This window comes from Rhinolophus sinicus, chromosome 3 (genome assembly GCF_057876585.1).
Source record: "Rhinolophus sinicus isolate RSI-liver-muscle chromosome 3, RSI-T2T, whole genome shotgun sequence".
NCBI lineage: Eukaryota > Metazoa > Chordata > Mammalia > Chiroptera > Rhinolophidae > Rhinolophus > Rhinolophus sinicus.
The window spans coordinates 168,930,333-168,958,086 of NC_142503.1; the positions used below are offsets into that span (position 1 = coordinate 168,930,333).

The following is a 27,754-nucleotide window of genomic DNA, read 5'->3' on the forward strand; positions in this document are numbered from 1 at the left end:
AAGACAGCCTGGGTTTGAATATTGGTTCCCCTATTTATTAACTGTTATGACTGTGGCAAATTGTTAATCTCACTGTGTTTCAGGTTCCCCCTTGGTACAATGGGGATAATAAAGTACCTATTTCCTTGGGCTATTATGAGGAGTAAAAAAGTTAATATACCTCAAGTTCCAGAACAGTGCTTGGCACATGATCAATACTGTATGTAGATTGCTTATATTGTTGTGTAGTGCCGCTGTTGACCTCTGTTGCTGCTTAGTGCTTTCCAGGAGGGATGAGAGCTTTTGTTTTTTGGTGGAGAATTCCCTGAGATCTGGGGGGGGGGGGGGGGGCGTGATGCTCAGAATAGCATGGTGGTTGTATTTATAATCCCATCAGGAGCAATAGCCAGTTACACTACGGCCTGCCTGGGCGCCATCACTGCCACATGGACTGACTGTTCGTCCCACTGCTCTTCCCATAAAGGCTTGAGCAAGCTCCTGGCAGATATCAGGGCAGGAGCAGCAGAGTGCCCTGTCACCTTACTCTGAAAAATAAGCTAGATATGGCTCTAGCATCCTGATGCAATGATGCCTGATGATGTGAACAGCGACTAAGCACCTAGCTTACATGTTTAAGTTCCAGCTTGTTTACTTTGCTAACTTTCTTACCTAGGGCAAGTTATTTAATGCCCCTGTGCCTGTTTCCATCTTTACAATGGGAATAACCATCTCTGCTTCATGGTGTTGCTGTGATGATTAAATGGGATAATACATGCAAAGTCCCAAGAAAAGTGCCTGGCATATAATATATATTTAGTGAATGGGAAATGTTATTACTATTATGATTATTATATCAAGTGAGGAGAATCAGCTCTATGGGTGATCAGTAACTCAGTGAAAAAAAAATCAAGGGCCATATATGGGTAACTTAATGAATTCTAATTACTGATTTTATACATGGGGAAATATCCATGCGCTAACTCAGTTAATTTGAAATTGATGACTTATGACTACTTAAATTAAAAAGAAAAAATGGCCTAGTAATACAAATGGAATGGAACCTCAGAGTTGGAAAGCTCTGGACAGGTGTCTAATGCAACCACTCTTCCGGTGCGTATATCCCCCTGACAGCCCCCCAGGTGCTTAGCTGCTCCTATACTCTGAAGGTGGAATAAGTTTAATTTTGTTCCAGTAGAGCTCTGGATCTCTTCCGGATCAGTCCAGCTCCAGCATGCTATGCCCGGCATGCTGAGACATGAGCAGACTGCCCATAGGGATGGTTTTCTGTTGGGACAGTATTGCAGTGTTATTAATGGGAAATCTAGTCTCTCCTGACACTTAACTTTTCAGGTCCTCCCACGGTGCTGGTCACAGCCAGTAGAATTTAGTGAGTTGACATTGATATGCTCTTGTGTTCTTGGATTAACTGTTCCATAAAAGAGAGAAGCAGATTGCATTTTAATGCCTGTGGGCAGAGAGTTTAGAGTCAGAGAATTTAGATCTAGGAAAGACCTGGGAAATGACCCAGGTGTTAGAAATGATTCACAAATGATGAAACAGGGCCAGAGAGGTTAAGGAACTTGACCTCAGGGACTCAGCTAGTCAGTGTAAGTGTATAGAATAACAGTGATTTCCACCACCTCTCTCTGGCTCTCCAGCCTGGTTAGAAAAGTGGCCTCTAGAGACAGGCTGCCTTGATTCAAGCCGTGATGCTACTACCCCTTATTGACAGTGTGATCTTCAGCCAGCTGTAGGCTTTTCTCTGCCTCAGTTTTGTTACTTGGAATAATCAGGCTTTTTGTGTGGATTAAATAAGATAATATGTGTAAGGCATTTAGGACAGTTCCTGGAACATAAAAAAGTATTCAAAAAATGTTTGTTATCATTACTAACAAAGAGGCTCTCTTCCAAAGAGCCTCAAAAATATCAACTCTTCAATAAGCCAGAGAATAAATGTTTTTGACCAGGGCTGGTGTTTAAAGTATTTTTCTCTCACTTAAAATTTCTTCTTACCTTTCAATTTAGAAGTGATCTTCAGGACCCATCTGTGAATTAACCATATTCTTCCCCAGAATCATTGTGACTTTTGATGGAAGGAGGAAGACTTTAAAAAATCACCCCCCGTTACTTATTGTTTCCAGTTCACATTCAGCAAATATTTACAGAGTAGTTTGCCACGTGCCTGGCACAGAGATAGGGCCTGGAGGGAAGCAAAGGTAGGTGGTCTGTTGTCGTCCTTCGTGGTGTGTACAGGTTAGGTGGAGTGGTTGGCATTTCAATAGGTGATTCTGTCACGCACAGAAGTGAGCACCGGCAGGGCAGGACAGAGCTGTTTCACAGCACGTGGCAGGAGCCCTGAATCTGATTGGAAGAGTCAAGGAAGGGCTTTGTGGAAGAGCTAGATTCCTGACTATTCTAGATGGGGACTGAAGAGTATTCTAGGCACAGGGAACCACGTGTGGGTATGTGTGGGGTGCCCTCAGGCTGGGAGAAAATATTGGGTATTCACCATTTTACTCAACATTGAACAAGTGCTTTTAAGTACTTACTGAGCCACAGATACTGCTTTACATAACTGGCACACTTGGGTTAACAAAACAGGTGATGTTTTTATTTTCATGAAACTTATGGGAGAAAAGAGAGGAATAAAGATGATAATTGCTACGAAGAGAACTGCTTAAGGTAGGATGATCAGGGAAGTGTTTAGGATGAAGTGACAGTGGAGCTGGCACCTGAATGGTGAGGAGCCAGCCAGGTAAACACATGAGGAGGGAAGGTTTTAAGTCAAAGGAATGATAAAAGCAAACGACTTGAAGGCAGGACCAATCTGGGCGTGCTGGAGAAGCTGAAAGAGGACCAGTGTGCTGAGTGGGGTGTGGGGAGATGTTGGGAAGGTGGTCTGAATAATTCAGATGGTATTCACGTTGGGTTCTTGATATTAAGAAATGCATCAAAACATTGCTAGTATAAACTGGGTAATACACACACACGCACGCACGCACACACACACTATAGATGTCTCTTCAAAACCAGGAAGTTTTTGGAGAATCTCAGTTGCAAGTATCTTTTCTGAAGTGGGGCTTGGCTCTGGGAGTTTTAGTAATTCCCATGAGGCAAAGAGCATATTTTCCATCATCATTGACTAGAGCTACACATAAGGCATATGCATGGATAACTGTCCTCTTCCCGGTTATGAGCATGTTTCAGCAACATAACAAATCAGCAGGGCTGCCTGGGTCAACAAGAGGGTTTGTCGTGTTGACTAAGGTTGTCCCAGTGGTTTCTCCTGGGTTTAGTCATATATTTCTAGTTATTCTCAGGAGCCTTCTCTGCCTGTTTTCTTCACTTGGACTCAAATTTGTGTTTCAAACATGCTTTAAATTTTTTCTCTCCAGTTTGGGACTGCTTGATCCAGAATAATTGTCCGTGTTCTTCTGTTTCTCCCATGCTCTCTCTGTGTTTTTGCGGGCCCTGCCTAAAACTCATGGCTTTCATTTGCTCCCAGTTAACAGCTTTGGAGACGATGAAGAGCCATGCACATCTTCTGACTCTGACGAGGAGGTGATCAAACAATTTGAAATTTCTGTGTCCCGGTCCCAGAGTTTCCGCTCAAGAGCATCTGAGAAAGGGAAGCAGACAGGATCGGAACAGAAACCAAAATTCCACCACTTGCTCTCCACCCGCGAAGAGGACAGCACAGAAGTGTCTGCTTGTGAAGGTATTCTTTGCATCAAACCCTTCCTTTATCTGGGCCAGGGATAGCTAACGGGAAGAATTTTTTTTTTTTGGGAAGAATGTTTTTGAGTCACGGAACCACTGCACTTGCATCTGAGAGTCCAGAGAGGATGAAAAAAAATGGGACAGGGCAAAGGTCTGTTTCAAACCTCTCAGGGGAGCCATCCTGCAGGGAACTGAGGGAAGAAATGGATCAGAAGTGCCAAAGCTTTGACCCCTGATTTGTGGGACCCCTTCCTTCCTTGTAGTTACTACTTTATACGTTTTGAAAACTAAATACTAGGATGGTATTTATCAGGCTTTATAAAATCTTGTTCCCTTCTGATAAATACAAAAATTTCACGTACTTTTCTATTGACATTGAGATGCTGTGCCGTTTCTCCCATTTGGAAGCATAGAGTCTATTTTCCATATATTTATATAACCTCAGAAGATTTTTGAAGCCTTTGTCTTAATAGTTCATATTATTAAGACAATAGGTATGTTTCATTTTCCAAGTAAATATATGTATTATAATAGTATTGAATAACGTTTTTCAAACAACGCATGCCCTATACACTCTCCCTCATTCCCCGTAGTTTTTGGACACCTCCCCACCCCCCATCCTACATGAGAATTACTTGGCCAGAGCCAGGACTTATTCCATCCTCTAGCATCTTCATACCAAGTTTACCTTCCACAACGTGGAAAGGAGGATACTTAAGGAAGGATAGACACAGCTTGTGATAGCCGGTGGGCCTTGTTGAGAGTCCCCTTCCCTTCCCACCACTTACACAAAATGACCTGGGAAAAGAACAGTACAGTATTTCTTAGTGCTTTCCCTTCGTGCTTTCCCAAGTGAATGTCAGGCATCTCTCTGACTCCTTATGCCCAGAACCCTGAATAGGACGTTGGAACAGGAAAGGGTCTGTAAAGTGAATTTGATAAAAAGCTAGCGAAAATGTCACACTGTCCACCTTACTGATCTGTTCTGAATGACCTGGGTTCTCTAATTTATTCTTTCTTTCCTTTGGGGCATGTGGTCAGTCAAACCAGTTGGGGTCATAGCTTAGCTCTTCCATGATCTTCAACATATAACAGTAGAAAGGGAAAAAGGGAAGTGCAAAATTGATAGGAGATAACAGAGAAGAAATTTCTGACTTGACATGTGAATGAGGCAGGCAGAAAAAGAACAAAGAAAAAAAGGAGATTTACCCAAGAACCCTATTTATCAGCAGGAATATCATAATTTTCTATCTACCATGTAATTTTTATTTATTGAAATAGGCAAACATATTTTATTGCTATTCCTTGTAGCCCAAGGTAAGCCAAGCAATAAATGCCTTATGTAACCAAAGCATAATACTGAGCCTCTGTCATTTCCTCACACCATTTCTTGCTTTTTTCTCTCTTTCCACTGAGAGGGCAAATGTTAGCTAATGAAAGTTAATAGCAGTTGATTCCCTAGGAGTAGCTTGTTTAATTCTAAACCTAATGGCCACATTTCCCAGAAGCCTAAATGTCTGACTTCTGATTTATACAATGAGCTACTGTTGAGAGTTCTGACAACCACTCTAGTCCTTACCCTTCCTGAAATTAGCAACAACTTTTGCCATAGCTGGTGATTCTGAATTTTTTGACAGATGGTGATAGAAAAGGTGGATTTTTTTCCCCCAGGAAGAGAGGAAAAAGTCCATTACACTGAATGAATTACCTGTAGATTTTGAAGAAAATCAGCAGGATTTTCAAAGAAATGAATAGCTGCATGCTAAATTTTAGGTTATCAAATGCCATGGAAATGTTAATGTAATTTTTATTACATGATTGTTTTCTGAGCATTTCTGTTTGTCTTTAGTTCAGTGACTTTGTTTCAGCAATAAAGAATAATGAAGCGATTAAGTGTGCACCGCAGAGAGGGGTTTTTTGCTGTTGTTTTTTTTGCCTGTTCTCTATCAATGTAGCTAGTTTTTACCCTACCTTAAACATGATTTTCTAAGATCAAATTTGATTGTAGGCAATTCTTACTTTAAAAATGTGTTCGTAATATTGGACCAGTGAAATTAAAGGTCCAAATGTGAACCATAAATGAGTTGCTGGTAGGTTGTCTCATGTTAAATCTTAAATGAGAGCCTTTATTCTTATTGAGTGGTGAGGTTATTAGAACCAAGGCAATGCAGTCTTCATTTTCCAGCCAGTGTTTGTGTTAAGTGATCTGGATCGGAGGCTGTGCATCTGGTCTTTAAGCAGGAACGGTGGGCTGCAGAGTAATAGTTCACTTACTGGAGTTTCAGTCCTCTGTTTTTGTGCGAGGCCTTCTTTTTGCTTGGGAATATTTAGTTCTTAGGATATTACATAAAAGCTGGACATTACCTTCCTGGTGTCATTAAAAAAAGCTTAATTATCCTCAGAATCTCTGGTCAATTTTGTCAGAATGGTGTATCAGTCAGGATTTTATATATATCAAGGTGATATGTGTGTATATATATATATATATATATATATTATGTATGTATATATGCACATATATATTTATATATATGTATATATGTAAATAATGAGATCTATTGCAAAGAATTGGCTTATGCACTTCTGGGGGGTGGCTGAGCAACAAAATCACACAGCTCTGAAATGCATAGGCCAGCCTGTTGGGAAGGGTAGGCTGGACCTCTCAGGTATGAGCCGAAGCTGCAGTCCACAGGTGAAATTTCTTCTCCAGGGACCCCTCAGTTCTCCTTTTAAGGCGTTTCAATGGGCTGATAACATATGCATAGGATAATCGCCTTTACTTACAGTCAACTTCTTAAGGCCCTTACTAATATCTACAAACTACTTTCATAGCAACACCTAAATTAGTGTGTGATTGAATAATTGGGGCCTGTAAGCTAGCCACCTTGACACATAAAACTGACCATCATAGGGGCAGCCGGATGGTTCAGTTGGTTAGAGCGTGAGCTCTGAACAACAGGGTTACCGATTCGATTTCCACATGGGATGGTGGGCTGTGCCCCCTGCAACTAAGATTGAAAACAGCATCTAGACTTGGAGCTGAGCTGCACCCTCCGCAACTAGATTGAAGGACAATGACCTGGGGCTGATGGGCCCCAGAAAAACACACTGTTCCCCAATAAAAATTAATTAATTAATTTTAAAAAGCTGACCATCCCAGATGGTAAGCAAAAGTATTTGTATATGGATAGTGGTGGGATAGATGAGTTTGGGAATGTAAAAGAAGTAATTGGTTATACTCCATCAAAGTGGGATATGAACTAAACAAAGTCAAGAATTTCTCCGCTGAAATAAATATGGTTGATGTGGCATAATTATGCCCTATAATTTCTAAGAAGCCAAGATAGGAGGCATTTCTCTGACAACAGGCAATTACTTTTCTGTATGTGTTTAAGGTGACATGATCTGCTTTAATTTAAAGCATGCAAGACTACTTTATGTAACGGTGAATCACCTCTCCCTTTCCTCCTCCTTGCAACTTGACTTGTACTCCAGACTTACTTTTCTAATTCATCCTTGAATGTCTGTCAGGGAAAATGGTTTGTTACATTAATATAGTTCTTATGTTTTTCAGTTATGAATAGTTTTTCAAGGCTTAATGTGTCTTTTCAAAATTCCCTTATTACTGATCTAGGTATTATCACTGTAGGAGCTGAAGTCATGAGACAATTTTATGGGGGTAATTTCTCGGCAAAGTTAGATTTTGTGCTGAAATCCTGCTGGGTGCTACACACGTTGATGGATGACCTACTGTTTAATAGGACATTTTAGTGTTCATGTATGTAAGGAATAGATGTACTAATTAGAGCCTTAGAGGAAAATTCTGCTTTATGTAGAGTTTTACATGTGGAATATCCCGTTCTATCATTTTCTGTGGCTTATTTTTTTAAAGCGTGTTTGCTAAATAACTGGAAGTGTGATGTAAAAATATTATGGTGTTCCTCGAAAGTATTTCCAAGGGGTTTGAACTGAATTATTAAGAATAACAAGGCAGATAGGGGAGCTTTTCAATGGCTTGCCGTGGTTTTGCAAAATCCCACGTTAGGAGTCTGAAGTTGTGCACTGAGGATCAAGTCTGCCAGAAGATATTTTTATACGGTCTATCTGAAAAGGTAATAATGTATTTTTAAGTTTACATGTTTGCTATACGTAGGTCATATACTGTCTGGTAAACCACTGTCACTGCCACTCCATACACACCTGGCTGCTTTAAGTATTTGTTTCCTGCCTAGCCTTTGAAGTTCTTTGAGGGTTTAGTGAAATCCCCTGGTAGATAAAGACTGTGCAGTAGATGTATGTGCTTTCAAGGAGCTTACGTTCTAACTGATGCTTTAAGACTAACAGTGGAAACAATTGCTGCCACGCAGTATATAAATAAGAGCTGTATTTGTGATATATACTTTGTCATCCACTCACATATCTATATCTCTAATTTTCTCTCATCCTGTGATGGGGGCTACTGGGGAGAATCTGGAGGCCAAAGAGAAGACTGTTTTGGCTGCTTTTTCAGTGTAGGAGGCAAGTCAGGGTAAAAGCAGTAGCTTAGGAAGACCCTGTGAGTTTTCCCTCACTATCTGAGGGTAAACTAGACACTGAAGGAGAGGCAGGGGATGAACAGAGTGAGGAAGTACTGAGAAAGCAAGAGAGAGCAAAAGTGGGAGTGGGAGGAGAGAAGAAGAGGAGGAGGAAGAGAAAAACACTGAGTTTGAAGGAGTCAAGGAAGATTCAGGAATTGTTGGGGCTTTCTATGGACAGGAAGGAAAGGACAAGAGGGGGGGCTTGAGGATCTCTGTGAACAGAAATACACAAGTAGCATTTTCATGAGCCAGTGGGACCTCAGGTGAGAGCAAGTCGGAAGGTAGTAGAAAACAAGGTTTGCTGGGTTGGATGAGGCTAGTTTGGGCCAGAAAAGTAAACAAGGCTAATATTTACGGAAGGCTTCTTAGTTACCAGGCAGATATTATTTGACGTATTTTTCTGATGGCTTGTATCAGCATTTTTATAGATAAGGAAACAAAGACTCAGACAATTCAGATTGTTCAAGTTCTTAACCCAGCGCTGGGATTTAAACCCACCTCGTTTGAATCCAAGTCCAGTGTTCTTTCCATGGATCAAATGGTTTCTTGAGATAACCACTGAAGCATTTTGAGCAGAGGGTAATATGGTGAACGAGGAAGAGAAAATGAGGAATGGTAGTCAGGAGACCATATGATCTCCATAGTAGATTGCTGTTCTTGCTTTCTAGGCCCATCCCCGAAACCTTTGGTCATTAGCTCCAACAAAATGCTAATGTATTTATTTTATCCTCCTAACAGAAATAGACATCTTTTATACACATATTATTAGAAGGTACTTAACCTTCTATACCACATAATGAACTAATTGTCTTTTTGATTGTATGGGCCAAGTTTATCCTATGAATGGAATTATGTTTCTGCAGGTGTTATTTGGTGAGTTTTGTTTTTGAGGCCTTTACTGGTATAGTTGCTAATGCTCAGTTTCTCTAGGTCCAAAGGTATAAAATAATAACACATTTGAAATAGTTTTCTTATTGCAACTTCAGATGTGAATGGAGCCAGCCACCTACATTATTCTGGGAATCTGTCTTATGGTGATGATGACCCCATTTCTGCCCACTCGCGGTCCCATTGTGAGGTGGGAGATACCAGGCACCATAGCACATCTCCCCAAGAGACCCCAAGTGTGGTCCACAGCCTCAGTCGCCAGTCCACAGAGGGCAGCTTGGAGATGGAAACTGTTTTTAATAACCGTGGACTTGAAGACTCCTATGCCACAGACAGCTCCTCTATGTGGAGTCCAGAGGCAAGTGATTTGTTTTCCATTTTTTCTTGCTTGGTCATTGTGTGCTCTCTGTCTAGTTCTTGCTCTCCTCCTCCTCTCCCACCCCTCAAGAAAAAGATTTCTCCAAAAAGGAAGCATTGCCTTGAAAAGTAGAGACCTAAAGAAACTTTATTTGACATAATGTTTTGTTTAGATGACCAAGGCCCAACCCCAAGGTGTACCAATCAAATAATCATAATTTCTATAAAAATGGAAAAATAAAAGAAGAATGGTAGCAGAATGGGCCCAACAACAATCAGTCTTGTTTTTTTATATAAAGGAGTTTTTAGTTCTTTAGAGAGAGACTGGTTTATTTCCTTCATGGTTTCAATTATGGGGAGTCTCTTTTTATTTACTCCAAATCTTGAGTAATGATTATTTGAATATGAGAATTATTTGAAAATTAAACTAACTACAGTTACCCTCCAAATGAAATTACACAATAAATTACACATTATATTATGATGAGGATCTTGCAATAGGAGTATATTTGTTAGCTTGGAATTGAATGGAAGGCAGTAGTCTGTAATGACCCTCTAGCCACGGACTTTGCTTTTTGAAATAAATCTGTGATACAAGATGTGTCTACATTTATTTTTCAATTAAAACTTATTCCAGAATATTCCTACCCAACCAGAGGTGTGACTGGAGGTGATGATGATAGAAATTATTATTTATTAAGCAATTACCATGTGCCAGGCACTGTGATAAGGATTTTTACAAGCATTGTTTTATCTTACAGGCACTTACGGTTATTCTTTATTAGCTAGATCCCTCCTTTTATGATTCTGTGACAGTAGGAGATATTAAATAGTGGTGTCTAATACTTACTTTGAAATTAATTTTAATGAAATAAGTCATATAAGTATATAAAACTTGAATATAATTTGATAGAGAAAGGAGGAGGGTGAATGGATTTTGGTAGCATCCGTCTGCCAGAAAATAAACAGGATGAATCTCTTATTAGGATGTGGAGTGTCCTACACACCAAATGCTCACCAAGGAGAATAAAAATAAATCACAGAAAACCATGTTCCAAAGCCTTAGTGCTAATGCACTGGCATGTGTAGAGGTTGTGTAAGGAGGTGTCCACATGTGCACGTACACCCGTGTGCTGGTGTTCCCGTTAAGGACCAACATGGTAATTCAGATACATGTTTTGTGGCTTGTTAAAAGCAGCTCTTCATACAGAGACACCCAAAGCTATTAACCTTATGGTCTGTAAAAAATAAATTCTGTTTCCCTGTCGGTTTACCACTGAGAGTCGTACAAATCCTACACAGTAACATTGAACGTTTACAAATACTCTTTTTTGGCTCTCTCACCACCAAAACAAAATAGAACTGTTTACCTGTCTAGTGATACTCTGTTCCCTGGTCACTGTGCCAGCAGACTGGGACTTGCTTTCTCCAGGTAACTACCCATTTGCCTGCCTCATCGAGTTTCAATAAAAGACTTGGTGTTGAGGGCACTAAATGTTCTCAGACTCCAAAAATACCAGACATCTCTCCATGCTCCATTCAGTTTCCTGTCTATTTTGAGACAAAAACCGTAATTGGGTGTTCTTACAGTAGAACCTGAAATGCAGCTCGGAGGCAGTTCCTGTAACTGCTGCTTGGCAGGCGTAGCTCACCTTTTAAGAATTGATTTATTTGCCTCTTAGCTGTATTAAGAACCCTGTCTACTCCGTGTATCTGGCATTGGGAACATATTGTGGGTCTGTTTACTGAGGGCCACACCGATGACATCAACACTACCTTACTAAAACAGAAAGGCTTTCAATTTGATAGAAAAATCTTTAAACCTACAATGGGCTTTGGCAACGTGGCACAAGTATTCCCATCTTAAAGAAAAACCTGGGATATTAGAGTTAAAGGAATCATTTATTTTACCTCAGAAGGAAACCGGTCATGCAGTATGACTACCTGTTAGGCTGATGGATTTCCAAGTGCTGTTCTTCTCTGTTGGAAAAGGCCATCAGTTTTTTCCTGCAGACCCAAGGCTGGCAGGGAAGACAATGGGGGGGTGGCTGGTGAAGTTGAGCACACAGGGAGCCAGGTGTCCCACTTTTCATCTCTGCTTCCCACTGATTAACTGGTTGGCCTTGAGAAGTTAATTAAAATCTGCCAAATGGGGATAAAAATGAAGAGATTTTTACCTTGCAGGAAGGTCAGATGGATGAGTGGTATTAACAGTACCCACATGGGGGGCACCTTTAGTTGCCTGGTGATAGGTAAAGTGTGTTGAAATAATTAATTGCTACGAAAATATCAGCCTTCACAAATCTTCATTTCAGGCCACAAATCCCAGTTTTCATGGACTGCTACTTGGATTGTTCCCATTTAGATCCTGGCTGTGGCCTGGAGCTGTGTCTTACTCAGTTATTTCAGAGCACTGCTCCTCCTCTTTCTCCCTGCCCCCTCCCGCCCCACTCCCCTCCCCTCCCCCAAGACTTCACCACAAGCCTACTAGTGCAGTGAGCATTTATCTGAATAGATAGCCTGATAGATAAGTAGAGAGATACTCATTAACTAGGATATTTTTACCTTGGCATTGACATTGATGACAAAACTGAGAGCTATTAACTAATATTAAGAACAGGGACCTAAAAGGATGTGAAATTCAAAGTAATGTTTCCAGTTCCCATCTCTCATCTTGTTCCCTTTTTATTAATATCTAATACACTTATAAAAGCTACGGTGAAAGGTTTGTGGGAAAAGAAGGGACACAGCATGGCTCAACAAGAAGTTTGGAATTTTGAGCATTAATACTGGTAAACCTTGGATAATCCTGGGCATACGATGTTGGGGGCAGGGAGTGAGTTACTTAGCCTTTCTAGGTCTTAATGTCCTCCTCCATAAAATGAAGATATTAAAATACCTACCTCATTAGGTTAATGTAAATATTTTAAAATATAATGTTTCTTAGCTGGGTTTCCCAAAAAGTAGAGCCTATGTTGTTAGGACATGCCATCCTATGGAAGAGCGAGGGACAAAGGAGTGAGGCAGGGAAGAAGAAAGAGTCAGTATGAAAAGGTGTAATCGAGCTGGCCACCAGTGAGTGTGACTTACGGCTTGTGTTGTGGGACCATACTCTAAGAAGCTGTATAAATTAGTCTTAGGACGTCTTTCCAAAGGGAGAAAAGTTGACTGCACGGATATTAACCCCCCGACACTCTCTGAACTTTATGTATATGAGTGCCAAGCAGGATTCTGTAGCTTTCCAAGCCTTGACACCGACAGAGAGCCTGTGATGGGAGCTGAGAGTTACATTTTATGGCAGGAGGTGAGACTGGGGGTTGTGCCAGACTGAAGCCACTTAGAGCCCAGACAGGCTGTGCCTGTTGGGAAAGACGGAACAAAAGGTGAGGCCAAGGTCTGAAACGCATGCAAGTGGGCTTGGGCTTTCAGAGTCTCTAAAGGGTTTAGAATGTTACTTGACATAAGGGAGGGCTTAGTGGATGCTAGCTATTATTACAGATGGTCCAGCAGGCGATGCAGATGATCAAGAGTAGCCGAAAAGAAAGAGGAGTTTTAACAGAAGACTGTGACTTGATTTTTGAGTTGGCCTAACTCCTTGGAGACTTGCTTCTAATATTATATCTACACTAGTCAGTTGTATTCAAAAGTCTCTATAGCAACCAATTTTATCACCTGAAACTAAGTACCTCTGAATAGAAACACATGAATGCATGCTCAGAGGAAAAGCTAAAAGAAGCTTCCCTTTTTTGCAAGAAGCCTAAATTTTCTTAATAGACTAATGTGCATATTAAAAGAGAGGGTATTTATTAGATGTCTCCTATGTATCAAGTCCTTTGATTTTCACAACAATCCTATAAAGTAGAAATCTTCCCTATTTTACTGTTGAGAAAAACAGAAAGTGGAAAGGATTAAATAACTTGCCCAACATAATCAAGGTAGTAAGTGGTAGATCTGGGATTCCTAAGGCTGTCCCATTCTAGACAAACGTGCACTTTTACCTAAGCTCTGTGGGAAAGTTATGTTGCTACATGTACATTTTTTTGCAGTGTTTTATCATATATATTTTTAAAAGACAGAGGTCTTTAAATTAGCAAAGTTTGGCGTTCCATTACATAAATAAGAACTGATTCTGATTTACAATGAGAATCAGACCAAAGTTTATTTATGGGTAAGTGTCATGCCTTCAGAGGAAAAATCAAATTAGGTTGACATTATTTATAGTTTGTTGGAGGGTGGTTCATTACAGTAAATGCAGTTCAGCTCAGTTTTCTCAGTGAAGTCATCAGATCTGACTGGCTACAGGTGAATTGCTGTCTAAGGGTAATATTTCATAATGAGGAGAGCCTGTTGGAAAATGGGTAGCACCAGTCTAGCAATGGGACTAGGTATTTATGGAATCTGGTCTGAGCCAGGTATATTTCCACATCCACTAAAACTTCACAACACCACTCAGTCAAGTAAGCATCTTACTGCTCATGTTTCAGCTAATTACAGAGAGGATGGCCTTCATGGCCAGGGTACAAAAGCTAGTCAGTGATAGACTTATGGTTTCTGCTTGGCACTTGTATATATATTCAGCCCAGGTATTCTGCCTCCATGTCCAGTGTTGTTGTTTGCTAAATGGCTGCTGGGGATGCCCTCCTAAACCCTTGCTACTCAAAGTGTGATTTGAGGTCACCTGTGACATCCTTGCAATCGTCTGAGAAATGCAGAATCTCAGGCTCCACCCTCTGATTCCTACTGAATCGGAATCCCTATTTGATTCAAGTCCACATGGACATTGGAGAAGCTCTACTCTAAACCTTTCTCCCTTGTAGATTGAATATGTACTGAAGGAGCACCTGTCCATGACCCCCATTTTGTTAGGGTTCTTGTCTTTCGGAGGTCCTGGCCCATGGAGGACAAGCCCAGGTTCAACTGTTTCTCCTGGGGACTCAAGAAAAAGTTACCTCCTGGCAGTTCTGTACGTGACTAATTTTAGACATAGTATCTCAGTTGGTTTTAATTATAGTGGTCAGTTGTGCGTTTTGAGAGGCAGTATATATGAAAATTCTTTGCAAAATATAAAAGTTTGTTCATTCATTCCAAAGGTATTCATGAAGGCTCATGTATGTCAGGCACAGTGTTCTCAAAAAATTCACAATCTAATGGAGAGACAGACCTGTAGACACACCTTGCTAATGTTGAGGGATCCGTGCTAACAGTAAGAAAGTATGGGGCTCTGAAGGAGTATGGAGGGGCCTTCTCACTTCCATTCCTAATCTTTTCCTCTGTCTGCAACAGGAGCAGGATGGGACCAATTTTCAGGTGCCTTCTGGGGTCCCGGAGCCCATCTCAAAGTGTGGTGACATGGATGTCATCTTTGAATATAGAGCTGCCAGCCAGAAGCTCACAGTGACCGTTGTGAGAGCACAGGGCCTCCCGGATAAGGACCGAAGTGGCATCAACTCCTGGCAAGTTCACGTAGTGCTGCTGCCCAGTAAGAAACAGAGGGGCAGGACGAGCATACAGAGGGGTCCCAACCCTGTCTTCAAGGAGAAGGTCACCTTCGCCAAACTAGAGCCCAGAGAGATGGCTGCCAGTGCCATCCGCTTCCGCCTGTATGCTGCCCGGAAGATGACCCGTGAAAGAATGATGGGGGAGAAGCTGTTCTATCTCAGCCATCTGCGCCCAGAAGGGGAAATGAAAGTGACTCTAGTTCTGGAGCCAAGAAGTAATATCAGTGTGAGTATGTTAAATGGTGCCATGAATGACGCGGTGTGTTCAAGGATGTGGCATTATCAGCTCTTGATTTAGTACATTCAGCCTATGAATCCAAACATGTTAATTTAATTTTCCATTTGGTTCTCCTCATCCTTATAAGCCACGGTTCGCACTTCATGCTAGAATGCATTTTTCGTGCCATCTTTTCTATTAACCCAATGTCTATATTCCCTGTTCATTTTAGGAAATGACAGCACAATGTGATGGCGGGCATAAGAAAACTGGGAGAGGTGTCTAGGCCTTTTGGTTAGCTAATAAATGATCCTACTGCCCACCCCCCTACTCTGCCCCCAGTATGCATTAGATCAGGGGTGTCCAGACTGCGGCCCGCGGGCCAACTGCAGCCCGCAATCTATTGTTAATTGGCCCGCAGAAAATTCCAAAAATATATTTAGTTTACTTAAATAAACGAGGTGGGGCAATACGTACTTCACCTCGAGTGGTGGCCCGGCTGTTTGTGTATTTTACCGCATATGGCCCTTGGTAAAAAATGTTGGAAAAAGTTTGGACACCCCTGCATTAGATGAATCTAAACGATGGCACTCTCAAGGTGAGATTCTTAACAAGTGTGCCTAAGAAGGCTGCACCAGTAGCCCAGAACACCAGGCCCTTCTAAGACCTTCCATTTGTATGACCAAGCTCCTCCATGTGCCCAATCCTCTGCATCCCATGGGGTTTCAAGGAAAGACAGTGCAGCGTGCATGTCTACAAGATGGGCCACCCCACTGTTGCTGTGGGTTGTGTGTCACCTAGTGTGAGTATGACCTTTTAAAGACCATGTGAAAAAGATGAGGTACATATCTTGGGCTGTAGTTCCAATCAAGGAATCCATTAAAAAATGTTTACTGAGAGCCTCCTCTGTGTCAGTACTGCATCGGTAAAGGGGAGGCAGGAAAGAACAAAACAGGTAGTGCCTCTGTCCCTGGGGAGCTTCCAGTGTGGTGGAGGAGGGTGACAGTAGGTAAACCAAGGCAGGCAAGCAAAAAGAGTGACAGAGTCTGCTGTTTGTTATGAAGAATCAGAGAACATTTATTTGTAGTCGTGATAAAATACAGAACCCAAGAAGTCTCGTGGCATATGGAGGACTAGGCTTTTAGACAGAGAGAACGGTCCATGCAGGTGTCAGGAGGTGGGAAAGAGCTCATCATATCTGATGAAGAGGAAAGGAGACAGAAAGGCTGGAGTGTAGAGATGGGAGATCCAGCCACTTAAATTTTTAGTAGGTGTCTCAACGTTAATATCTCCAGACTTGAAATCCTGACTTTTGCCTCCCTAGCTCTCTTCCACCTGCAGTCTTTCCATCTTGGCAAAGGCAATTTCACCCTTTTGATTGCTCAGGTAAAAAATTCTTGTAAGTCCTTTTGACTTCTCCCCTTTACACCTGAAATCCTATTGGTTCTATCTTCAAAATAAAACTGGAATCTGACTCTCTGCTGGATTATTGAAATGGACTCCAATTGTTCCTCCTGCTTCTGCCTTTGTCCGCTCAGACTGTTCCCAACACAGGAAGGGGGGCAGAATGACGCACTTAAGACACAAGACAGATCATGTCTCATCTCTGCTCAAATCCCTCTTTTTGTCTTAAGCTCTGAGTAAAGTATATCTGAAACCATGGAAAACAGAAGCCACAGGAGGTCAGAAGGAGTCTTGTGCTGTAAAGCTGAGGGATAGGTTTGATCACTCTCCTGTCTCCCTGTGCCAGGCCCTGTGCTATGTGCTGAGAGCACAGAATTAAGTGGGGAAAATGAGTCAGTATGAAAGAACTTGGAGGGTGAAAAATTTTCCGTTCACCAGTTACTTCTGAAACATGATTGTATGCCAGACATTGGGCTGTGTAATAAGCCTGAGAGATTTACAAGAATGCAGATTTCGATGGGAAAGGCAAGCTATGCAGTGACAGGTGCCACCGTAGATGCTACTGTAGAAGCAAAGGGGAGGGGGTGATCCTCACCCCAAACTAAGCAAATATTCCATTGTTAGATTATCATCATCTAGTAGGGGCTGAAAGGTACCTATGAAAACCACCCAGCCGTATAATTTACAAATTATATTTCATGAAAGCCCAGGACTCCAGATTCCCATGGCTGGGTAAATAGGATAGTTTCCTACAGATGTAAAGAATATTTAATTCCTTTTAGTACATTTATTTATTTATTTATTTATTTATTTATTTATTTATTTATTTATTTTGAATTTGTTTTTTAAATTTATTGGGGTGACAATTGTTAGTAAAATTACATAGATTTCAGGTGTACAATTCTGTATTACATCATCTATAAGTCCCATTGTGTGTTCACCACCCAGAGTCAGACTTTTAGTACATTTATTTATTGGAGTTCCTGATAAGAAGTTTTAGGAAATGATTTTCCATGTTTGAGGAGAAAGGCTTGAGTAGAGTCCAATGGACTTGTTTCTAGTGGGACAGGTGGTGACTCTGGGAGGCTGGCTGGTTTGCCCCCTCCGGGCTGATTCCTACTTCCCCTTCCTGGGTGAGAATCAGCTTGGTGATCTACTTTGCTCTCCTCCTGATGTGTCTGATGCATGAATGTGGGTGCTTCGGAGACGCATGCACTTGAATAAACATAACAAAGTACGGGCTGTCCCCTGGGCTCACCTAGTGCCTGCAAGGTCTCTGAGATCCACGGCCCACATGTTGGCTTCCTTATCAAACAGTTGTAAAAGTGTTCATTTTCAGTCTTATTTACTTACTTAGGAGGAAGAATGTAGCACCTGACCATCTGACATATTTCTGACAACCTTAAGAAGCAGAACTAGGGCCAAATGTTCTATGTGGTGGTAGACGTCCAGTGGTCATTTCTTGCCTAGTGAAGACAAAATGCCCCCTGTATTGCTACATTCATCAAGAAGCTGCAGAGAACAGAAACAGAACTCATGCCTGGAGTGGATGGATGGGTTCCATAGAAACATGCGAGCACAATTACGCAGGAGGGAATTTGGGTTTATATTAAATGTATTATTAGCTCTCCATGTATCTTAGAGGATTTGATTTACACTAGTAATAACATCTTTGTTCATTTTGTCTTCAGAGAGGAAATATTGAATGGAGACAGCTCTTGAAACAAAGATGTCAGCTAATAATGTAGGGGCTGTCATCCATGACTGTACTCCCCAGGCCCATTATCATTCACACCGAGTGCACTGTTCCTTAGTAATTTTTGGCAGCAGTTGAGATTGGGCCACAGTTTCACCAAACATAATATCAGCTTTCTGTAAGAGAGAGTAGTGCAGCGTGGGCCAATGGATTCTTTGTTTTTCTTCCCCTCCAGAGTGGAGAGTCTCCGCTCAGCCCATCTGCCGTTTCTCACAGTGATAGTGCCTCATCCACGCAGTCGCTGTCTCATGGAGGGGCGCCAGAGCTGTTGGTGGGGCTGTCCTACAATGCCACAACGGGGCGATTATCTGTGGAAATGATCAAAGGCAGCCATTTCCGAAACCTGGCTGTTAACAGAGCGCCTGGTAAGTGCATGTCTAAATTCCCCCAGTTCTGCTCCTTCCAGGGGCTGGGTCTGCTTTCATCTTAATTCTTCAACTTTTACAATAAAAGTGATCTTGGTATGGCTTAAATGAATTTTACAAAGTGATAGCTCTTGGATTTTTTAATTGCCTTTCTATTTAATTAGATTGGAGGCTTCTTCAATATCTAGATACATCCTGACACGAAATACGCTGACCTCTATGTGTCTATTGTTTAAGGGAAAAGAATGACGTCCTTTCAGCAACATAATGTGTATGGGCAATTAAAATCTGCTAATACGTCCCTGGTCCTGAAACACCTTTAAAGAGGCAGAGCTCAGGCTTGCATTGGAGTGAGGCAGGTCTGGGATCAAATTCCAGCTCTATCTGCTTACCCACTAGCTTTGCTGATTCTCTGCAATTTATCTCTCTTTTCTGCTCAGCAGACTCATCTGGAACAAAGGAATATTAATAGTACCTCTTTATAGGGTTGTTTTGGGGTATAAATAAAATAATTTATGTAAGGCATTTAGCACAGTGTGTAATACATAATGAGCACACTAGAAATGTTAGTGGTTTTGATGTTGATGGAGGAAGAGGTGGAGGAGGAAGATATGGGTCAATACAGGCGTGACTCACAATTTCTGAGATCATCCCTGGAAAGAGGGGCACAAGAAGTAGTTCAATAGCAGCAGACCAGGGTTCAGAAAGTCAGAATATGAAAGTGGCTGCTGCCAATTGTCTCTCAAAACCCAAGAAGTTGGAGATTGAACATTAGAATGCTAAAAAAATGAGCTCACGTTTAATGATCTTGCTTGTCAGCAAAAACAGCTTAAAAGGGGGCAAGAAGATGGTTTTTGCTTCTGTTTTACCTTCTGGATTTCATGTAAGTACATCTAATCAGAGGAACTTAATTTACATCTAGAATGCTAGCTGCAAGAGAGTCTGGAAAATGTTGTTGTTGGATTTCTAGTCTTTGAAGTACAGGAAAGTAAACTAGAAGGGGGTGGAGTAGATGGCAAGTGAGCCTGTCCCTCATAGGCACCAAAGTCTTAACTGAAATAAGGATGAAATCAATAAGAACATGGTAAGCTGCAAGAGTCAATGGACTCAGGCCTCATGTGTCAACCATCAGGTGAAGAGCCAGCAGAGCTGGTAGAAAAAGTCAGCTCCTACAATCAAATCTGGGCTCTCACTTTTTTTAGCTTTTGACTGTGCTGCATCCCACAAAATCTCTGTTCTATGATATCGTGTTAGCCAATCTGTATTAAAGCCATTAGAGCAAGTTAGTAAGGAAAGCCCAGCACTCTGGATAACAGAATAAACAGGTGCATAAGCCATATTCTGTATTAATGCTCAGAGTCAGGTGAGAGCTATTTAAAATGCATAGTAAGTGCTGATTATTAATTGCATAGCTACAGTCTATTTGCTAGATACAGCCTTTGTTTTTTAAAATAGTTCTGGATTTATGAAAGAACTGGATTTACTGCTTTTCCTTCATCAGAGCTTTTGCTCGTCTCTTTCCCTAACCTCCTGAGATTTGGTGAGATCTGAGCAATTTGGAGGGAATAACACGGTGGAGCTGCAGAGAATGAATGATCGGGAGGCAGATCACACAGTCATGGCTCATTCCAGTGAATGCTGGGAAGCTTTAATTTGTGTGTTGGGTGTTACCAGGCAATATAGGGGAGAAGGACAGCATGGGGCTAAGAAAGTATCAGTTGGAGACCGGCAAACTTGGTGTCAATTCAGGCTCTGTCACTTACTAGAGCTGTGAGTTACTAACCTTTTCTGAATCTCAGTTTCCTCATCTATAAAATGGGATCATGATAATATTTACTTTCCGAGTAAGGTTCCTACATATAAAGCTGTGATGTTGAGGATGGTCCTATTGTATTTTTATACATTTCTATACAATAGAAAAAAATGCCAAAGGGCAAATTCTTGTAACAAATGTTTAAACAGAATAGGAAAAAGGCACAAGTCCTAATTTAGAAACTGGTTTTATTCCAGAAGTTTAAGTCAGTTGGGCATTTACAACATGATTTTTTTATAGACATAGTGTTGCAATTTAACTTAAAATGCAACTGACATGCTGTATCTTTGCAACCAAAGTAATAGACAATAATGTTGCTGTGATGATGTTAATTAAAACAGAAACCCAATAGTGAAGGCACAAGTTTTTTGTTTATGTGGAATACTGGTACTCGAGGAAAACACCAGCTTAATTAGAGATTTTGAGATAGTAGAAGGTTCTTTTGTGGAGATTCTAAAAGGGACCTCTTTGTACTTTCAAGGGCTTTAAATGTTGATGGCATTTGTATTTCATTATGTCTCACTTCATTGCACCACTAGCACTACTTTGACAGTCATCAGGTAAGCTTAGGATGCATTTTCAGTTCCTGTATGGAAGAGAACAAGAGAGAGAAAGGATGAGGGAACAAGAGTTTCATGAGGTAACTGAGCAGAGTTGGAAGCAAGAGGGGGAGAAGGACAGAGGATGCAAGTGTGGAGATGAATGGGACTGAGAGTAAGGGGTGGTGGCAGGATCCTGCCAAGTGCACTGGTCTCCAAGGTGGAGGTGGAGGGTGGGCAGGAGGTAGGACCAAAGGCCTTGGTCAGAGTCCACCACGAAGGAGGTGCCTGCCAGGGGAGAGACACATGTAGGAACATATACTGGGGTTGCCAAAAAATGTATACAAGGTGACACTTTGGTCAACGTTGCTCAAGCAGTAGTTTGCTGTAATCAGAAGTGTCTGGGCACTGATGGTAACCACTTTGAGCACCTCTTGTAATTGCAGAAGTCACATGTGACTTGTATTCACCTTTTGTTATAGGTATATATCGAGTATTACAATTTTAATGCAGTTTTCCTTTTTTAAATATGTATACTTTTTTTGGGCACGCTCTGTATAGTCAAAGGTCACAAATCCTGTACTTGGGACTCTTGGCACAGGTGCAGTGTCTCCTCTGAAAAGAGGGGACATCAATCCTGCCTTAGAGGGTGTCTATGCTAATGTGAAGAATGGAAAGACACTAATCCCGTTCAGGAGGGCTCCACCCTCATGACGTAATTACTTTCCAAAGGCCCCATATACGATCACACCTCCAAACAGCATCACACTGGGGATTAGGGCTGCACCACATGAATTTGGGGAGGATATATACATTCAGCCCATAGCACAAATGGAGCAACATGTAACAAATGAAGAATCTTGGTGATGGATGTCCAGTGTACAATTATTTCAAATTTCCAGTGCATTTGAAAATTTTAGTTATAAAATACTGGGCAGAAAAAACTGGTCTGACATAGTTCAGCTGGGTCAGGAGGATAAAAATAAAACACGAGTCTTAGCCATGGACAGGGGCTTCTGTGACTGGCATTATGGTGTTTTTTATTATGGTGATATCTCAAGGTCCGGCCTCATTCCCCTGAATCAGCCTTGAACAGGATGAACAGGGTACCAAGCCCCTGAACCTGAGGACGTCGTCTGTAGTATCCTCCATAAACCACATCCATACCAAGAAAAAGCATGTGGCTGGGCATTTTTCATTTATAAGTTGAATCTTTTCTCAATTCATCTGATAGCTAGCTAGCTAGCTAGATTTCTCTCTCTCTCTCTCTCTCTCTCTCTCTCTCTCTCTCTCTCTCTCTCTCTCCCCCCCCCATCATCTATCTGTCTGTCTGTCTGTCTATCTATCTATCTTTTTAGTGAAAATGTCCATGTTATAATTTGTTGTGTTTTTTTTTTCAAATCATAGGTGGGCTAGGGAAGATAAAATAAGTTATTTGAAAATTACTGAAACTAGCCTGTAGAACCTATTCAGAAACAATATATTAATGAGGTAGCAACATGAACTAATCTTAACCCAAGTCACATAACAATGTGCCAAGTATCATTCCAGGCACTTTCAAGGTACCGTCTCATTTAGACCAGGTAGTCAGTGTTCAGAAATATTGTTGTCATGGTTGCTGTTAACATGGGTACAGGCTAGTCTACAAATCTGACAGCAGGGGATGTTCTCCACATCTGTACATGGCGGATGGTCCAGGGAAAAAGCAGCTTATTGTGTCTGGTAGACATCTGAAATCCTCACATGCATTTACAAATGTTTTTGCAAAAGTTACCATTGAGAATTAAGGAACATTTGATTATCTTTTGAGTTTGGCGTCATGAGAAAGCAATTCACTAATACTTTAGCCGCTCTGTTCTGTTCTTTTCCTGGGCCTGCCACCCAATTACTGCATGGCCTTGACATTTGATTTAACCTCACTGAATTTCATTTCCTTCCCTATTAAATGAGGTTAACAAGCTAATGTTCCTGATACAAGTGCTACGTTAAAAAAAAAATGTTAGCTATTCTGTTGGCAAGTTGTCTTTCTCCTTCTCCATCTTCGCTATGTCACCTTCTACAGCGTGTTACTGCATTGTGTGTATATGTGTATATACACACACGTAATGGTCCTTGTCAAAAACTATCATTAAGCTGTCCCTGCCAGTTAAAAACAAGTTGTCCAGCCTCTCAGTATGTGCATGATTAGCCACATGCAATAATTACATCCCAAATGACAATACTTATGGCAGCAGCATATTAACCTTGTTAGGCACTCACAATAGCAGAGAGTAGAGGGAAGAAAAATAAAAAAGCAAATCAAGCTGCCTCATATTTAGTGTGAAGAGCAAGTGGAATGCAAGCAGGGGGTACACTCTGCAAATGAAGGGCAGGGAAAAAGGGACTAAACGTAGACAGGAGCATACCACTTTCTTTTAAAATCCTGGTCCAGTTTTCAGTTAAATATAATGAGTATTTACTAATAGCCACTATGGGCTCAGAATTATGACCAGTTCATATGAAGAATTGCATGCCGCATTAACTTATTGAGTATACATGTGCTATCCCTTAATCAAGTCATTTAATTTTCACAGCCATATCAAAGTCAGAAAATCTGAAAAGCAACAGGAGAGAAAATAAAGTTACCATGGCATATGAATTATATCTTAATAAAGCTGTTTTTTAAAAAGAAAAAAGATAACAATAAAAAAGATAAAAATGTATATTTAAAAAAATCAGTTACCTGCAGAAGAATAACAGTGAAACAGAGGACAGACCTCTCAACAGGAATGATAGAAACCAGAGGACAAGAGGAGAATATCATCAAGTCCCGAGAGGATTAATACTCTCAACTCAGTGTTCCGTTCAAGTGCGGGAAAAATAAAGATATTTTCCACAGAGTTTGAAAGAACTACTAACTGGCATATTTCAGGAAGACAGGAATTGAACTTGGAAGAAGTGAAGTGCAAGAAGAAATATTGAACAAAAAATGGTGAACATGTAGGTGAATATAAGCATGTAGATTGCATACGTGAAAAACAGCAACAGTAGGAAAAATGACTAATACTGGGAGTACAACAATAAAGTGGAAATAAAATTCTACACAGAAATAACATGAAGGATGGGAAGAGGAGATGGAAGTCAAAGAATTCTGAGGTCCTTATGTTGCTTAAGAGGAAGGCAAAGATACTGATTAATTTTAGACATTAAATCAAATGTACAATTTAAAATTTTAATCCACCTTTCAAACCAATAGAGAGAATAAATTAGAATAAAGAAAATTTAATCCAGTAGAAAGCAGGAAGATATATTTAGAAACATAGACAATGCAGATTAGATAGAAAGTACAAACCAGACAATAAAAATAAAATATATCAGTGATCATAAAAATGTAAAGACTAATACTGTCATGTAAAAAGCAGATATAACATTAGGTTAATATTTCCCTTCCTTTCTCTTAGCCTCTCCCTGTCTCTATTCCCTACATCTTACATACACTGTAGTTTATGTTGGGCCCATCAGCCTCCTAATGTATAGGAAAAAGAAAAAACAACAACAACTAATTACCAACAAATTGGGCTTAACTCAGGAATGCAAGAATGATTTGACATCAGGGAAATCTGCTCATGTAGTTCACCATATTAACTGATATAAGAGAAAACATTGTCATTTTCTCAGTAGGTACAAAAGAAGCTTTTGATAAAAATGCAGTATCCATTATTTATAAAAATTACTCTTTGCAGATGAGTAATAGAAGGCATATTAGTGCAGGCTAGGCTATGATACAATAACAAGTAGACCCTATAGTCTCAGTGGTTTAACACAACAGAATTTATTTTTCCCCTGCATCACTGTCCAAAGTGAATCAGGTGGCTCTCTTCTAAGCTGTGACTAAGGCATACAGGCTCTTAAATAAGGGGATAATATATTCACACATGACCTTCATTGTTGCCATGAAAGTGGAAGAGGCAGCATGGGAGATTTCTTGCTTGGTAGGAGTGGTTAGATACAGCCATGATTGAAGGTAATATTAATCGCTTCTCGTGTTTCATTATTCAGAACTCAGTCACATTGCCCAGTCAACTCATGTCTGGTGGGCACCCTACATCCTTAATTTGATATTTGACCTGAATCACTATCACATTATTCACCTGAGAAGGTTTACTGGGTCTTTGTTACTCAAAATCTTTTAAACTCTGTCTCTGTCTGTTTGGAGGTCTGGAAGCAATAAGTTTTTCCAACCACAAAAATGTCTGAATTTCTGTTTTCTCTCTTTTTCTTTTCCTTTTTCATTGGACACTGGTTAGTCCTTTCCCAAGCTTACCTTTTACCTCCCCACACCTCCCAAATGAAGGCTAGTCATACTGAATACTTACTTCGAACATTCTGTCTTTCAAACTGTTTCCCTAAAGCAACAAACTTATTAGGCATATGCTCTTCCTTCCAAGTTATAGCAGATGGCGGTTTTACCATCATATAGTATGGATTATAGATCTCTGCTGTTCTAGGCTCTGATATTAGTTTCTCCATCACCTGGCCCCCAACTTCTAGGCCAGTGATCATTCTTACTTTTATTATTATTATTATTATTATTATTATTATTATTATTATTGTAACATTCCAGTTCAGGTTACCAATTACTAGATCAGTCAGATGTTGTCAGAAAAAGAGAAAAGATGCTAGGTGTTTTGAGTCTGAAGTTGTCTATTATAGGATTTAAGCATAGGAAGTCTGGGGAGGAAAGGTCAGGAAGGCTCTCTTCACAAAAATCCAGAAGTCCAGGCATCACAAGAAAGATCCCAATATGGTCTGGGCTCTGTGCACGTGACAGGAGTGATTCTCATAAGAATGTCTGTACACAAGTGGCAAAACCCTTACTTTGCAATCTGCTAATGCCTACACACATGCCTGCAACTGAGTCTAGATGGTTATGGTGCCCTTTTCTTCTACTTTCCAGTCTCATAAAAGTAGCTTTCATTAGTGGAATCTAACTGCAATCTTACTGGCAAGAGATTTAGGGAAATGTAGTTTTAGGGATTTATACTCCTTTGGTACAGGAAAGAGCTTAGAAAGGTGGAAATGGCATTGAATATCACCAACTAATGTATAGTAAAGAAGGGAACTTGCTTAACTGTGATAGTGGGCATTTAAAGGAAATATATACTATCATTCTCAATTCTGAAATCCCTTCAAAGTCAAGAACAAAATGAGATTCCCACTAGCATCACTCTTATTCAACATTAGACTGGCGCTTCAAGGCGTTTCAGTAGAATAAGAAATAAAAATTTAAAGCTTGAAAGGAAGAAGCAAAACTCATTATTTGTAGAAAAATATGGTTGTCTACATTAAAAATACAAGAAAATCTGTACATTTAAACTACTAAGATGTTTCTTATACAAAATCAATTGTTTTCTAATGCATCAGGAACAATTAGAAAGTAGAGTTTTAAAACATTACTATTTATAACAGCAACAAAATATCTAAGATACTAAAGGATAACAATAAAAGGTGAATATGAACATTATGGGGAAAAATTATAAAACTTTTTAAAACACACAAAAGAACACTAAATAGATATACCATGTTCATTGGTGAGAATATTCCATATTGTGAAAACAACAGTTTTCCTCAAATTAATCTATGTATCCATTACAATCCCAATAGAAATCCTGACAGTGTTTTCTGGTATGTTTTGCTCTTTTTAACACGTTGCGTATGGCGGGGTTTAAATCCCTCGTAAAGATTCTCATGATCCGTACGCAACGTGTTAAAAAATAGAACTTGATAAGCTGATTGATAAATTTATGTGAAAGAGCCAGTTAAACCAAGTAAGAACTTGGAATAACTTAAGTAGTTTATTAAAAAATGATAGAGGGATTCTGCGTAATGAAATCAAGACATAAAATGATGATGATAAATATTATTTGGCTTAAAGAAGGACACACAAGCCTGGACACTTGATATCTGACAGACTTTGTATTACAAATTAGAGGGGCTATAATGGACTATTTAGTGCATAATGCTTTCCATATGGAAAAATAATTAGACCCCTACCTCACACTACACACAAACATCAATTTCAGGTGCATTAAAAATCAAATGTGGTAAGTCAGAAAAACAAATAGTATATGATCTCACTTACATCTAAAATTTAAAAAAAGATAAAGAGAACAGATTGCTGTTTGCCATGGGCGGAGGGTGGAGGGTAGGGTGAAATAGGTGAAGATGGTCAAAAGGTACAAACTTCCAGTTAGTTATCAGATAAATAAGTCCTGGGGATGTAATGTACAGCATGGTGATTATGGTTAACAATACTGTATTGGATGTTTGAAAGGTTCCAAGAGGGTACATTTTAAAAGTTCTCATCACAAGAGAAATAATTTGTAATATTTGTGGTGATGAATGACAGCTAAACTTATTGTGATAATCATTTTGTAACACATACGTGTATATCAAATTAATGTGGTGTACACTAAAATCTAATACAATGTTATATGTCAGTTATATCTCATAAAGAAGATCAAATGTGAAAAACAAGGTCTCAAGACTTGTAGAAGAAAATATGGGAGACTCTTGAGTTTGGGTAGAATTTCTTAATTTTTAAAAATCATCAACTGAAAAGGAAAACATTGATAAATCTAACTCCACAAAATTTAAAACAT

General features: G+C 40.2%; 1 protein-coding gene across 5 annotated transcripts in view; it reads left to right on the forward strand.

Annotated features, from left to right (window-relative positions):
• SYT16 (synaptotagmin 16) overlaps positions 1-27,754 on the forward strand; it is a 227,862-nt gene that overhangs the window by 185,018 nt on the left and 15,090 nt on the right. For all 5 annotated transcript variants that reach the window (XM_074327395.2, XM_074327396.2, XM_074327397.2 and 2 more), the window contains 4 exons: positions 3,485-3,697; positions 9,263-9,522; positions 14,805-15,245; positions 18,572-18,761. In XM_074327395.2, coding sequence (XP_074183496.1) covers positions 3,485-3,697; positions 9,263-9,522; positions 14,805-15,245; positions 18,572-18,761 — 1,104 coding nt within the window. The remainder of the gene's footprint in view (positions 1-3,484; positions 3,698-9,262; positions 9,523-14,804; positions 15,246-18,571; positions 18,762-27,754) is intronic.